The sequence below is a fragment of the Hemitrygon akajei genome, chromosome 4, assembly GCF_048418815.1.
Source record: "Hemitrygon akajei chromosome 4, sHemAka1.3, whole genome shotgun sequence".
Taxonomy (NCBI): domain Eukaryota; kingdom Metazoa; phylum Chordata; class Chondrichthyes; order Myliobatiformes; family Dasyatidae; genus Hemitrygon; species Hemitrygon akajei.
This window is the reverse complement of record NC_133127.1, coordinates 163553924-163570005: the sequence shown is the minus strand read 5'-3', so window position 1 is coordinate 163570005 and position 16082 is coordinate 163553924. Positions and strand designations below refer to the sequence as shown.

General features: G+C 35.3%; 1 protein-coding gene across 1 annotated transcript in view; it reads right to left on the bottom strand.

Annotated features, from left to right (window-relative positions):
* b3glcta (beta 3-glucosyltransferase a) overlaps positions 1-16082 on the bottom strand; it is a 185844-nt gene that overhangs the window by 148222 nt on the left and 21540 nt on the right. The window contains exon 4 of the mRNA XM_073043851.1: positions 5484-5593. Within this exon, the coding sequence (XP_072899952.1) occupies positions 5484-5593 (110 nt within the window). The remainder of the gene's footprint in view (positions 1-5483; positions 5594-16082) is intronic.

Below are 16082 nucleotides of genomic sequence, written 5' to 3'. Positions count from 1 at the left end.
ATTGTAAGTTGCCCCATGATTAGGTTAAGGTTAAATTAGGGTTGTTGAGGATTGCTACACAATGTGGCTCAAAGGGCTGGGTGGGCCTATAATCCGCACTGTGTCACTAAATCAATTAATTAAGTAAATAAATAGTTGGAAAGACTATTTCAGGGAGTCAAAACAACAGAATTTTTTAAGGTGATGTCAAAATAAAAGTAAGTAGTTCACTTTAATAAGTCTTGAAACATATTTTCACTGAAAGACTTGAAACACACAAATGAAGCTCTAAGGCACAGAACCGCAGAACAGCACTGCCACCTAGTGTTGGATGCTAATTCCTTCACATACCAAAACAATTTCATTTTCAGTATGCTTAGTATCAAACTTCATAATGCTACACATTTACTCCAACAAATCCAAATGCACTGAACAAAACTTTTTTAAAAAACACTTGTATGACTGTCAACAAAGCTTCCAGATAAGGTACCATGATAATATTGTTATCTGCAATTGCTAGGTTTATCCTGCACCCTTTTTAGAGTAAGGATATATAGCATATGCAAATTTCCATACCTCAGGTACCACCCGCGAATTTATAGCTGCTTGGAAAATTCAGGTTTAATGCAATTTTCTCCATTACATTTAACAGCAGCCAAGGATCGATTCTATCTGGATTATATAAGATACATCAAAACTAGGCAACTTATTTTTCTTGTACCTCCTCTTTAATAATCTTTAGTCCATCCAGAATCTCATCTTTGATGGTTCTCTAACAGAATATTGTCCTTGGTGAAGGTACTTGTTTAGCACCTCACCTTACCTTTGCCCTCTGGCTTAATGAGTGAATTTCCATTTGATTTCTGATCAGCTCCACTCTTCTTCTTACAATTCTTCTTCACGTCAATATTTTTGAGTTTTATGACTGCTGCTGGTCTCTGTCTTCTGAACTCTGTTTCTCTTTTCATTTTCCTTTTTCATCTACTGATTTTTCCCCCCCTTCAATCAGCCTGGTTCCCACTTTGTCAACAAACAGAAATCTAGTTTTTTTCCTCTGATTTTTATCTTCTGGTTAGCCATGACTTTAACTTCTCTATGCTTTTTCCTCATAGGAACGTACCTAGATCATAGAGAAAAAAACACCTCCACTCTACCTGCTAAGGCAAGTTCTCTCACTGCAATGAACTTGACCCTTCCCTATAGACTTTTTTAAAATCACAGACTGGTGATTTATTTTTTTTGAAACCACTTATTATTGTTATCACTATTTCCTATAAATTCCTCAGCTGATACCTGCTTCACTTCCAAGAACCAAGTGCAAAAAAACTGCCCTCCTAACTGGGGCAAATTAACAATAACTAATGTTGTTTTCTCCTGAATGCGCCTCAGAAACATCTCCTCACTTTAGCCATTATTGCTATCCGAGTCTACATTTTGAAAGTGAAGTCCACCAGTTTCACTACCCTACAGTGTTTTGCAAATCTCTACAATTTCCCTACATCTTTCTGGTAAGCAGCCAATTGAAAAGCCCTGTACAGGTTTCCCCCGCTATTCGAAGGTAGAGCGCTCCTATGAAACGGTTCGTAAGCCGGAATGTCATACAGTGAAGAATTACCATTTATTTATATGGGAAAAATTTGTGAGCGTTCGCAGACCCAAAAAATAACTTACCAAATCATGCCAAGTAACACATAAAACCTAAAATAACAGTAACATATAGTAAAAGCAGGAATGATCTGATAAATACACAGCCTATATAAAGCAGGAATACTTTTCTACAATTATTGCAGCACTGTGCACCGCAGCAAAAATCTCACGCAAATGCTCTCGGCAGCACTCGCGGCAAAAACACACGGCGCAAGCGTTCCCGGCAAAAGCACTTTTTCCAGTAACCTTTAAGCTATGAAGCTACTGAATAATACATAAAAATACACAGCCTATATAAAGTAGAAATAATGTACTTCCAGTTTAGTTTCACTTACCGGAATTGGGAAGACAGTACTGATGATGGTGTGTTAGGCTGAGTCATCGGAAGTTGGGGTGGTGGGAGACTGGGGTGTCATCTCATCGTTGTCTGGTTTCATCAGGGCAGGCAGGTCATCTTCTATGTCTGCCTGCCTCAATGTCGAAGGTCGAGTTTCGTCGTCTGCTGTGGCTGATGTGGAAGGCTTGAAAAACGACAGTATGCTTGTCTGCTTAGCCTCACGCATTTTTCTATCATACAGTTCTTTGTAAGCACTCAAACCATCCTGCAAATATGCCCTAAACCTATGTACCCTTTCAAAATTAAAGTCATACTTTTCTGCAATCATTGCAGCGTTGTCAATCGCAGCGAAAATCTCACGCAATTGCTTCACGTTCAGTTCCTGGACATCTTCACTTTCGGGCCATTCACTACTGCGTTCCACTTCAATTGTTATCCTTTCCTCTTCATCAGCTCTTCATCTCTCAGTTCTTGGTCATGGGATGCCAAAACCTCTTCAACATCATCTTCGTCCACTTCCACAAACCCTTAACTAAACACACTATGTCCTTACTTTGTTCACCATGATCGAAACGCTTAATTATGTCTAGTTTTACGCTAAGTGTAATACTCTTGCGCGCTCTTTTAGACTTCCAAAACTTAGAACTCACCTGGCTAACAGATGCACAAAATAAATCGACATAAAGCACAGATGCTCACAGACACGTGTTTAAGCAATGCTGGCTAGAATGCAGTTCTGGGGGGGGAGGAGCTTGGCTGCTCGGCGCGCACGCTGCCTTCTTTCACACGCTGCCTTTTTTCGTAACAGTGAAAACACCTTCTGTTAGCAAAAACAGGTAACTAATGTAGGTCTTTCGTAACAGTGAGTTGATGTAAAACAAACGTTCGAAAATGGGGGACACCTGTATACCTTTGCACAGTATTGCTGCCTCAAAACAAAAAATTTCACATCAGTGATAATAAAGCTGTTTCTGATAAGACCAAGATCACACATCGTTAAATGCACCTGAAGCTCCTCTGCCTTTGTTAATGCATTTCTGGTGTGTACATATATGTAATCCAAACCTTCTGAGCCATCTATTCTTTTTGAGAATCACAGAGTAATGACATAGGCTCTTTGACCACCATGCCCGTACTGTCAACAATCATTTACACAAATGCTTTGAGAGGCTGGTCAAGGACTACATCTGCAGCATGTTACCACCCACACTGGACCCCCTACTATTCGCCTACTGACACAACCGATCGGCAGATGACGCAATAGCCACAGTTCTACACACCATCCTAAGATAACTAGAGACGAAGGATGCTTATGTGAGAATGCTGTTCTTGGACTACAGTTCAGCATTCAACACCATAGTTCCCTCCAGGCTTGACAGGAAGCTCAGAGACCTCGGCCTTCACCCTGCCTTGTGCAGCTGGATCCTGGACTTCCTGTCAAATCACCAGCAGGTGGGCTCCCTCACTTCTAACCCTCAGCACAGGAAGTCCCCAGGGCTGTGTCCTAAGCCCCCTCCTTTACTCTCTGCACGCCCATGACTGTGTTACCACCCACAGCTCCAATCTGCTAATTAAAATTGCAGGTGATTCTAAATTGATTGGCCTTATTTCAAATAATAATTAGGCAGCCTACAGAGAAGCCATCACCCTGACAAAATGGTGTGAAGAAAATAAAGTTGCTGGTTGTGGATTACAGGAGGAATAGAGACAGGCTAACCCCTATTGACATCAATGGATCTGGGGTTGAGAGGGTGAACAGCTTTAAGTTCCTCGGCAAACACATCACTGTGGACCTCACTTGGTCTGTACGTACTGGCTGTGTGGTGAAGAAAACACCAACCCCCTTTTTCAACTTTTTCAGTTGAAGAAGTTCAGCATGAGTCCCAAATCATAAGGACTTTCTACAGGGGCACAATTGAGAGTATTCTGACTAGCTGTATCACTGCCTAGTATGGGAACTGTACTTCCCTCAATCGCAGGACTCTGCAGAGATCGGTACAGACAGCCCAGTGCATCTGTGGATGTGAACTTTCCTCTATTCAGGACATTTACAGCAACAGGTGAGTGAAAAGGACCCAAAGGATCATTGGGGACCTGAGTCACCCCCAACCACAAACTGTTTCAGCTGCTACCATCCGGAAAACGATACCGCAGCATAACAGCCAGGACCAACAGGCTCCGAGACAGCTTCTTCCACCAGGCCATCAGGCTGATTAACTCACACTGACACAATTGTATTTCTAAGCTATATTGACTGTTCTGTTGTATATCTTACTGTATTAGTACAAATACCATTCTAATTGCCATACTATTTATAGCAAATTACTAATTTGCACATTGCACATTCAAGGTCCAATGTCACAAAAGATTTTTACTCCTCATGTAGGTGAAAGATGTATAAAGGATGTAAGAAATAAAGTCAGTTCAATTCAATTCCTACATTAAAAACATCTTTAATCTTCCCAATTCTCATCAGCTCTCTCCCAATCCTACCACTCATCTACTCAATAGAGGCAACTTAATTAAATAATTAAACAACATGCATTTGAGATAAGGGAGGAAACCAGGTCACCTGGAAGAAAACTCCATGGTCACAGAGAGAGAATGCAAACTATTCCCAGACAGCACTCAATGTCTGGATTGAAGCTGACTCTCTGGCACAGAGGACAGCAACTGTTTTAGTCTAGAGACCTTAGTTTTAACTTGCTTTAAAAGGATATTGTACTTGTTAGCAACATATCAGCAAAACAATGTCATACAACATCAAATTCCCAGTACGATAAGATGGATTCTTGACCTCACAAACTAACTCATGAACTGTAACACTTGATTCTGCACTGTTATTGTTTTACCTTGAACTAACTCAATGCATTGTGTAAAGAATTGAAATGTATGAGCACAAGCTTTTCACTGATATATGTAATAACGAACCAAATTAAATATCCTATAACCTAATTCATCTTTCTTCTGTACAAAGTCAAACCCAGATTAAATAAAATAAAATCAGAGATGAATCTTATGATTTAAATAAACTAAATCTGAAAAAAGGGGTCAGAGTGGAGATGTGTCTCTACCAAAGATGATGTAAGGTTCTCCTTTATTCTGCCATCCTGCAGATCACATTTTGGGCAAGGTGCAGCACCTGCTTAGCTCCCCAATCAGGATCATTTAAAGCCATGGGAGCAGGTGGTGGTTGGCCGTATGAGCAGATGGTGAAAATCACAAATCCTGGTGATGTGACCAATGATGCCAGGCAGATAATCTCTGAAGAATATTGATAATGGTTGGGGTCACCCATCTTGTAAAGACACTGCTTAGAAGAATGCAATGGCAAACAGGTTCTGTAGAAAAATTTGCCCAGAACAATCACGGCCATGTAAAGACCATGATCGCCTATGCTATATGACATGACTCATAATGAACAAACAGAACCTGAAAAATTGCAGTTCATCCTTTTAACACATACAATGAAATGACCACAGAATGGATTGTTGTAGCTATGCTGTTTTGAGGTACTTACTTGACTAAAGGCCTCAGCCTGCAGTAAGATGTCTTGTTTCAGCTTTGTTGCTTGGCTTGCATGGAAAGATTGCTTTTGGCTTTGAATGACAAAGACAACTTCATTCAGTTCTGTAAAACAAGAGTCACACTAAGAGTAAAGTGACATTGCGCTAATATATCATTGCCTTGATATAATGTTAATAAGATGAAAAATTATTCAAAACCATTTTTTGTAAATTTTACGTATAGCTATCTAATATCACTAATAGGAAACATTTTGGACAAATTTAAGAGTTTTACTGGAACAAATTATTGGAATACAACTTCCACATAATCCAATATTACTTTTACTAGGTGATATTGAAGGGATAAAACCGATATCCAAATTGAATAAATATCAGAAAGAATTTATAAAAATTGCATTGGCAGTAGCCAAAAAAGCTATTGCAGTTACTTGGAAATCGGATACATATTTAAGTATAGATTGTTGGAAGAAAGAAATTTATGGCTGTATTCCACTTGAAAAAATTACTTATAATTTAAGAGATAAATATGAAACATTTTTGAAAATTTGGCGCCCTTATTTACAAAAGACAGGATTAAATATATAGGCGCTCCGAAATTGAAATAATTGGTTACTTGGGGAAAGAAATAAATATATATACTAAAGTTATTACGAACTCCGTGGAGCATGTGGGGATCTTCCAATATCCAGGCATTCCTTTTTTTTTCTCTCTTTCTTTCTTTTTTCTTTCAATAGGGATGTTAGGGGGAGGGGTTAAGGGGAGGGGGATGGGTAACACATATTTTCTTTTTCACACACTTTTATTCTGTAACTATTTGAAAACACAATAAAAAAAAGTTTTTAAAAAAAACTAATAGGAAACAGAATATTTCTCTAATATGAATATTTGCAAATTACTTGAGAATCATCTGAAACTGAGCATAATTCCTTCTATTATATCTTCTTCTATCTGATTAATATAGCCTATATCGTTACAACCAGTACAGTAGTTTTGCAAATCAGACTCATCCTTGAAAAGATTGTAACTGTTAAAAAAAAAAATTCACCTTATTCATAAAGAACTTAAATGTTGGAATAAAAAATAAATAATATCTAAATTTATCAAAGACATCATCAGATTATTGATAGATTAGGCAAACATTCTAAGGTGATTTCAGTGAGTATTAAAAACAAAATGCTGGGAGACCGCCTCTGTCTGTCGATAGAGTAGCAGTAATTTTGTGCTGCTTAGTTTTCTCTCTCTCCTCTCAGTTTAAATTTTGAATTTAAAATTTTTAATTGCTGATTCTTGAAGGGGAGTAATATGTCTGTGTCAACGAGAAGTGGGAAGAATCCGCATGAACCTACTGACACAGGTAACGGAAAAGGAAAGATGCCAAAGGAAAGATCTGATGAAATGCCATCATGGGCTGAAGATATCGTTCAGACACTGAATTCAATTCAAGATCAGAACAGGGCAATTAAAGATCAACTGGAAAAGAATAATAATGAAATGAAGTTATTTCTGGGAAAACTCAAGTTACTAAACATGAAGAGGAATTGAAGTTAACTAAGCAAAAATTGTCTGAAACTACAACCCATTTGGAAAAATATCAAAATAAGATTACAGACCTGGAAACTAGGTCTCGCCGAAACAATATACGAATCGTTGGATTGCAAGAAGGAGCTGAAAATGGACACTTAACGGTTTACTTTGGTAAGCTCTTTCATACTCTGTTTCTGACTATTTTATCACAGCCGCCTGCTATTGAAAGAGCACATAAGAGTGTCTACTTCAAAATTTAAAGATTCAAGCGGACCAAAATTTGTTTTGGATTGTTTTTATCACTTTAAAATTAAAGATCAAATAATGCGACAGGCAAGAAAACAGAGAGTTTTCAGATTCAATGAGTCTGAGCTCCGTTATTATGAAGATTTTTCTGAAAGAAGTAATGGAACAAAGATCAAGATTTGCTTTGGTAATGAAACAAGCATATGATAAGAAACTATTTCCCTCTTTGAATTACCCAAAAAGAATGAAAGTTTTTCCTTCTAATTCTTCTCCATGCATTTTCTTTGACCCAAAAGCAGCACTGGATTTTGTCCAGGCTATACCTGTCACCATCACTGACGTTACTACTGAATGAACTATCTGAAAAGCTGTTTGATTATCTGTATATTATTCATATTTTGAAAAGAATATATATGAAGGCTATTTGGATATTTCATTGAGACATTAATAAAAAAAGATAAGAAAACCTGCTCATCATTACATCCGTATATGTTGGAGATGTTTAAAGATTTTTTTGTGAAAAGTGATTTACCCTCTACTTTTTATGAGGCTTCTATTTCTTTAATTCTTAAAAAGGATAAAGATTTTCAATCTTTTTTTTATTAATTTTCCAACAGAGAAAAAATTACAAATCAGAGGAGAAGTTATGGCAAACAGGTAATACAAAAGACGTAGAAACAACAACAAAAAATACTGTCAAGGTCAATTAAGTATAATTTTAAGCTGTTGTATATAGTATATAAACAAGAAACCACAACTCCTCTTGACAAGTCATAAAAAAAGACTGGAAATTTTATTAATAAGAAGAAACCCCCCCCCCCCCCCCGCTAATCTAGCCTAAAACAAAAAAAAGATTGGGCAGTCCATTTGAGGACAAAATTAGAAAAAAAGAGAGAAAACATCCTTCTAGTCATCTCCAAACCTTCGCAGATAAGGAAAATTTTTCCTTAAAAAAATTAAATCATATGAAAATATTGAATAAAGGGTCGCCAGACTTGCTCAAAGTTAAAAGATGTGTCAAACGTTCGGCTTCTAATTTTCTCCAAACTTAAACAGGACATAATGGAGGAGAGCCAGTATAACAAGATAGCTCTCCTGGCCAGTAAAGTTGAAAAGGCTATCACATGTTGAGCGGAAGCAGGAACTCGACCTGTTTCCTCTGGAATAATCCCAAAGATTGCCGTAAGTGAATTGGGTTGTAAATCCACACCTATAACTTTTGATAATATTCTAAACACATCCCTCCAAAAATTATTTAACTTTACACAGGACCAAAACATATGAGTTAGAGTAGCCACCTCAGCATCGCATCTGTCACAAATAGGGCTTAAATTGGGAAAAATATGCGCTAATTTGTCTTTTGACATATGGGCCCTCTGTACTATAAATTTTAGTAAAAGTGAATTACTTCCTTTAAATGAATCTGTCTCCATATATGATAATATTCCTTTTAAAGTTACGGATTCTTTTAAATATTTAGGTGTCATAATTACTAAAAAATATAAGGATCTTTATAAAGCTTATTTTCCTCCTTTAGTGGACTCTATGAAGTACTCATTTAGTAGATGGAGCCCACTTACATTTTCACGTTGGTCGTATTCATGTAGTTAAAATGATGATTTTACCAATATTTTTATATTTATTTCAGAATATTCCTGTTTTTTTGACTAAGAAGTTTTTTGATCTGATTGATTCTATTATTCTATCTTTTATTTGGGATAATAAAAGACCAAGAATTAGTAAATGTCATTTACAAAAGTTGAAAAAGGATGGCGGTCTAGCTTTGCCTAATCTAAGAATGTATTATTGGGCTGTTAATTTGCAATATATGTGCTTTTGGTTATATTGGGGTGATAGGAATGATCGGCCAATTTGGGTAGACCTGGAACTGAGAGCTGTGAAACAGTTTTATTTAACTTTGTTATTAGGAGTTGCTCTACCTATACAATTAGCTAAAGTTGCTAATTTAAACCTATATCCTGTGGTTAAGCACTCTTTACAAATTTGGCTCCAGTTCTGCTATTTTTTTAATCTTAAAAAATTTAAACTTTGTAGTATAATTTATCGTAATTACTTTTTTAAACCTTCCTGGAGTGATCCAATTTTTTTACTTTGGAAAAATAAAGGTATTAATTCTTTTTTAGATTTATTTAAAGAAGGCAGATTGATGTCTTTTGAACAATTAGTCAATAAATATTCTCTCTCATATTCACACTTTTTACAATATCATCAAGTTAGACATTTTTTACAAAAATACAAACGTATTTAAGTAACTTTCCTTACATATTGGAGGCTGACTTGTTAGATACTATTATGAATATGAACCCTTCGATGAAAGGTTTTATTGGAAGAATTTATAATTTATTATTACAATGGGATAAGCATCTTTTACTTAAGATTAAACAGGATTGGGAGAAGGAACTCAATTTGACTTTTATATGGGAGGACTGGATGCGGATTCTGAAGCTGGTTAACTCTTCTTCGATCTGTGTTAGTCATTCACTGATTCAATTTTAAATTGTACATCGTTACTATTTGATGAAGGAGAGACTTTCTAAAATATTTCCCAATGTTGACAAGTATTGTGATAGATGTAAAACTGAGATAGCTACACTGACACATATGTTCTGGTCATGTTCTATATTAAAAGAGTTTTGGAAGTCAGTCTTTTCGACAATTTCTAAAGCACTCAGAATCAACTTACAACCTAATAAATTGACTGTGCTTTTTGGAGTAATTCCTCAAAATATCCATGTTATTTCTGTGTCTGACCAACATGTTATTGCATTTGTTACATTGATAGCTAGGAGGGCCATCTTGTTGAAATGGAAGGATATATCAGCTCCTACTTTGTCACAATGGTTCTCTCAAGTGATGCTGTGTCTCAGCTTGGAGAAAATTAGAAGTCGAGCCTTTGAACCTTTATTTGATTTTGAGAAGAGATGGGGCTCATTTGCTCATTATTATCATTTCAGTTAACTGATAGATTTCCTCCACGATCTAAGTGTAAATTGTTTTTTTGATATATCTTTCTTTCTTGTTGGCGGTTTGATGTTTAGTTTTAGAAGCTTTCTGTATGACGCATGCTCCGGGGTTGAATCCCCAATGGGTTTCTTTTTTTTCTCACTTTTCTTGCTTAGTAGGGTTTTTTTTAATTCACAAAAATTTTCAATCTTTAAGATAATTTCTTTTTTTTTGAGGCATTGTAAGTGTTGTTACTTCCATGTACCGGTGTTATTTTTGAATAATAATAAAAGATTTGAAAAGAAAAAAAATGCTGGAAAAACTCAGCAAGTCATGTAGCATCTGTGGAAAGAGAAGCAGTTAATCTCAGGTCCTGGACCCTTCAGCAGAAAGTATTGAAATCGGAATAAACTGCCAAAGGAAGCTTTGCTGTTTAAAAAGTATATTCCATTATTTTGCAAATAAAACAGTTAGTTTAGCTTGCAAAAGTGTAGTTCCACTTAATATTCAAGCAGAGATTGATCAATGCTCAGATTTGCTTAGTAGAAGAGGTGAAAACATTTACAGCATTTAAGAAGTACCTCGCTGCATAATGTTGGAAAAATAGGGAAAGACCTGATGAAAGCAGCACGAATCAAATACTTTGCGTAATCCATATATATTCCATTACCTCATGAATTGACCCATTTTATGTGGAATTTCAGTCATGTCCTGAGGAATTTCACATAATGCGCTCTTAGTGCTCCAACCCCGAAGCCATAAAGGTTTATCTTTCCACAGATGCTGCCTAATTAGTTCAGTTTTCCAGCAGTTTCTTTCTCAAACATTTTCAGCAATTACAGTTGACTTTTTTTTAACCCATTCTCAATGAATATTCCCAATTCAAAGCACACACTTTGAAAATAGCACCATATAAAGTACTAAAAGTATTGTAACAAATGACATGGCATTCTTGTGCCCATGACTGAAATCCCACATAAAAAGGTGTTGATTAAACTTTACCAATATCTTCACAAGGGGATATTTATGGATGAATAAGAATGGATATATAACATATGAGGTGACTGTGAAATAAATCATCAGAGATGCTGAAGCTGGTTGATATAAAAGGTCTTTATTCACCACAAACAGGCCTACTGGGGAATCTATTTCTCCTCTCCCCATCTGGAAAGTACAGTAATGTTTTATACTTTTTTAATACAAAAAGAACAATAAATGATTAACTGTCATCTCAAAAAATACTTACTTTAACATTTTCATTGTAGTATGGGAACTTTTACAGAATTACATATTCACAATGGGAGTACACCTCAATTAATATCCCAAATCCCAGACTCCTTTGAATATTCAAATCCTAGTAGCTGGTCTGAGGGTTTGTGAGCACAAAACACCAAATACGCAAAATATGCTGTACCTCATTTGTTATGGTGTTGAGGAATAGCTCCCTGAAAGTACAAACAACCAGAATATCAAATGACAAAACAGACATGCCCTGAACTATGTATTAAATCAGTGATGTGTCTTCAATTTAGTTAATAGAGGAGATGATCACTCAGGACCTTCCCTCAGTACTAATCAACAAGCTTCGAAACCTGGGCCTCTGTACCTCCCTCTACACTGGATCCTTGACTTCCTCAACAGGAGGCAACAGTCAGTACAGAACAGTAATAATATCTCCTCCTCTCAGACAATGACTATGTAGCTAAGCACAGCTCAAACTCCATTCATAAATTTGCTAATGACACCGCTGTTGTTGGGAGGAGGTCAGATGGAGACAAGGAAGCATGCACAATTGAGATAGATCAGCTGGTTGAGTGTGTAGCAACAACTACCTTACACTCAGCAACAGCAATCGATTGTGGACTTCAGGAAGGGAAACTTGGGAGAACACACACCATTCATCATTGAGGAATTTGCAGTGGAAACGGTCATCAGTTTCACTTCAGAGGATCAATCCTGGGCCTAACACATTGATGCAATCACAAAGAAAGCAAGTCAAAAGCAATACTTCATGAGGAGGAAATTTGATAGGTCAGCAGAGACTCTATCAGAGTTCTACAGATGTACAGTGGGGAGCACTCTAACTGGTTGCATCAGCGCCTGGTATGGAGGCTCCAATGCACAGGATTGTAAGAGGCTTCAGAGGGCTATGGACTCAGCCAGCCTCCCCAACATCAAGGACATCTTCAGGAGATAGTGCCTTAAGAAGGAAGCATCCATTAACAAGGACACTCACCATCCAGGACATGCCTTCTTCTCAAAATTACCATCTGATTACCTACTCTATCTACACATTACATACAGTAATTTTATATACATCCCCTCTTCATTAGATTTCTGAATGGTCCATGAACCAATGAACACCACTTCACGAGTTCTCTCTGCTTAATGTAGCTCTTCATTGTAACTTACAGTAATGTTTATGTCTGGTACCATACTGCAGCCACAACAAATTTCATACAAATGATAAATTTGACACCGATTTCATCACAAGAATTTCAATGAAGGCTAATTAAAGTAAACATTCATCTTCTGTCTTGTCCTGTGTAGTTACAATGATACAAAATTAAAAACTCAAAGTTCAAAGTAAATTTATTATCAAAGTATGTACTGTGTATGTCGTCGTATACTACCACCCTGAGATTCATATTCTTGCAGGCATTCCCAGGAAAAAAGCACTCAATGTATTGGCTTCAATGACCTTAAGGTATCAGTGGAATTTAAACTGTGAAGTTATTTTTTGAAAACTGCTTTTTTCTTTTCAAATATTTTTATTAATTTTTAAGAAAAACATAAGTAAAATATAAGTACAAAACATTTGAGAGTACACAATTAATAGATTAATTAACAATCAGATATGTATTAATCAATATATAAAGTCTCCCAAAGTCATAGTATTAATGTAGAGGATTTAAGAAAAAAAAAGAAAAAGGAGAAAAAGAAAACCCCCCCCAAACAAAACTAAAAGAATTTAAAAAAAACAACTAATAAAAAAAAACTAACCAACATGGGCAATTGCATAATGTTAAATACATACAGTAGTGCCGATGACTCCGAACCTCCATCCACACAATTCAGGATAGTAACAATAAGGTTCAGGATCAGACCATTTAATTCATATGAAAATGTTGAATAAATGGTCTCCAAGTTTCCTCAAATTTAACTGAAGAATTAAAAACCACACTTCTAATTTTTTCTAAACTCAAACAGGAAATAGTTTGAGAAAACCACTGAAATACAGTTGGAGGGTTAATTTCTTTCCAATTCAGTAAAATAGATCTTCTAGCCATTAGTGTAACAAATGCAATCATTCGTTGGGATGAAGCGGATAAACGCTTATTAGCTATCATTGGTAGACCAAAAATTGCGGTAAAAGGATGTGGTTGGAGATTAATATTTAAAACTCTTGAAATAATATTAAAAATATCTTTCCAATAGTTTTGTAAACAAGGACAAGACCAAAACATATGGTCAACGAAGCAATATCAGAATGACATCTATCACAGGTTGGATTAACATAAGAATAAAATCGAGCAAGTTTATCTTTAGACATGTGAGCTCTATGTACAACCTTAAATTGTATTAGAGCATGTTTAGCACAGATAGAGGATGAGTTTACCAATGATAAAATTTTTTCCCATTGCTCAGTAGATATAGGGCAATGCAATTCTTCCTGCCATTCCTTCTTAATTTTTTCTGATATATCTGGCTGTACATTCATAATCATATTATAAATGATAGCTACTAAACCCTTTTGACAAGGATTGAGAGCTAAAATTCTTTCTGTAATGTCCAATGGACATTCTTTCGAAAAAGACTTTAGTTCATTATATAGAAAATTTCTAACTTGTAAATATCTAAAAAAATGGGTTTTAGATAAATTATATTTATTAGATAACTGTTCAAAGGACATAATGTTATCATCCAAAAACAGATCACGAAAACATGTTATACCTTTTGTTTTCCATAAAAGAAAAGCTTGATCTATAGATGATGGTCGGAAGAAGTAGTTAGATATTATAGGACTTAACAGCATAAACTTATTCAGACCAAAAAATTTACGAAATTGAAACCAGATTCGTAATGTATACTTGACTATGGGATTAGTTATCTGTTTATTCATTTTGAGTAACGAAAAAGGAAGTGAAGATCCTAAGATTGAGATCAATGAGAAATCTTGCACAGATTTACATTCCAAATTTACCCATTGTGGGCCAGCAACTGTAGTCAATTCTTGTGTCCAAAATATCAAATACTGTATATTAACTGCCCAATAGTAAAATCTTAAATTTGGTAGAGCCAAGCCGCCCTCCTTCTTAGGCTTCTGTAAATATTTTTTACCTAGCCTAGGATTTTTGTTCTGCCACAAATACGAAGATATTTTAGAGTCAACCATATCAAAAAAAGATTTAGGAATAAAAACTGGTAATGCTTGAAATAGATATAGAAATTTAGGTAGTATCATCATCTTAATGGCATTAATTCTGCCTACCAAAGACAAAGATAATGGGGACCACCTATTAGCAAGTTGCTTAATTTGATCTATTAAAGGTAAAAAATTAGTTTTAAATAAATCTTTATGTTTTTTAGTAATTTTAATACCTAAATAAGTAAAATAATCTGTAACAATTCTGTATGGTACCTGATTATAAATTGAAATATGCATATTTAATGGAAAAAGTTCACTCTTATTAAAATTCAATTTATATCCAGAAAAATTACTAAATTGAGCAAGCAAAGAAGAAATAGCTGGAATAGATCTTTCAGGGTCAGATATATATAATAACAAATCATCCGCATATAATGATACCTTATACATCGTCTCCCCACGGGTAATACCTAAAATATTGGGTGATTCACGAATAGCTATAGCCAAGGGTTCTAAAGCAATGTCAAATAATAAAGGGCTTAAAGGACAACTTTGCCTTGTACCCCGAAATAACTGAAAAAAAGGGGATCTTTGATTATTGGTAAAGACCAAAGCTAAAGGTTTATGATATATTAATTTAATCCATGATATAAATTTTGAACTAAAATTAAAATGTTGCAATGTATTAAATAAATATGACCATTCGACTCTATCAAATGCTTTTTCGGCATCTAAAGAGATGACACATTCTGGGATTTTAGATGAAGAGGTATAAACAATATTAATTAATTTTCTAATGTTAAAAGATGAATAGCGATTTTTAATAAATCCAGTCTGATCCTCAGAAATAATCCGAGGCAATATATTTTCTAATCTAATAGCCAAAATTTTACTAAAAATCTTAAAATCCATATTCAGCAAAGATATAGGCCGATAGGATGCACATTCAGTAGGGTCTTTATCTTTTTTAAGAATTAAAGAAATAGAAGCTTCATAAAAAGATTGTGGTAGTTTACCTATATTTAATGCATCTTTAAAAATTTTACAAAGCCAAGGAGAAAGTATGGAAGAAAAGGATTTTTAAAATTCTGCAGAAAAACCATCTGGACCCGAAGCTTTACCCGAGTTCATTGAAAAAATAGCCTTTTCTATTTCAGACTCCGTAATAGGTGTATCCAAAAATACACTATCCTCAACAGTTACTTTTGGAATATTCAATTTCCTTAAGAATTCATTCATTATAGAAGAGTCCTTAGTACATTCTGATTGATATAAGGAATTATAAAAATCTTGAAAGGCTTTATTTATCTCTTTATGATCAATCGTCAAAGTACCATCTTGTTTGCGAATCCTAGTAATTTGTCGCTTATTCGAAGCAATTTTCAATTGGTTAGCTAGTAGTTTACCAGACTTATCTCCATATGTATAGAATTGAGCTTTCGATTTAATTAACTGACTTTCAATCGAGGAGGTTAATAATAAACTATGC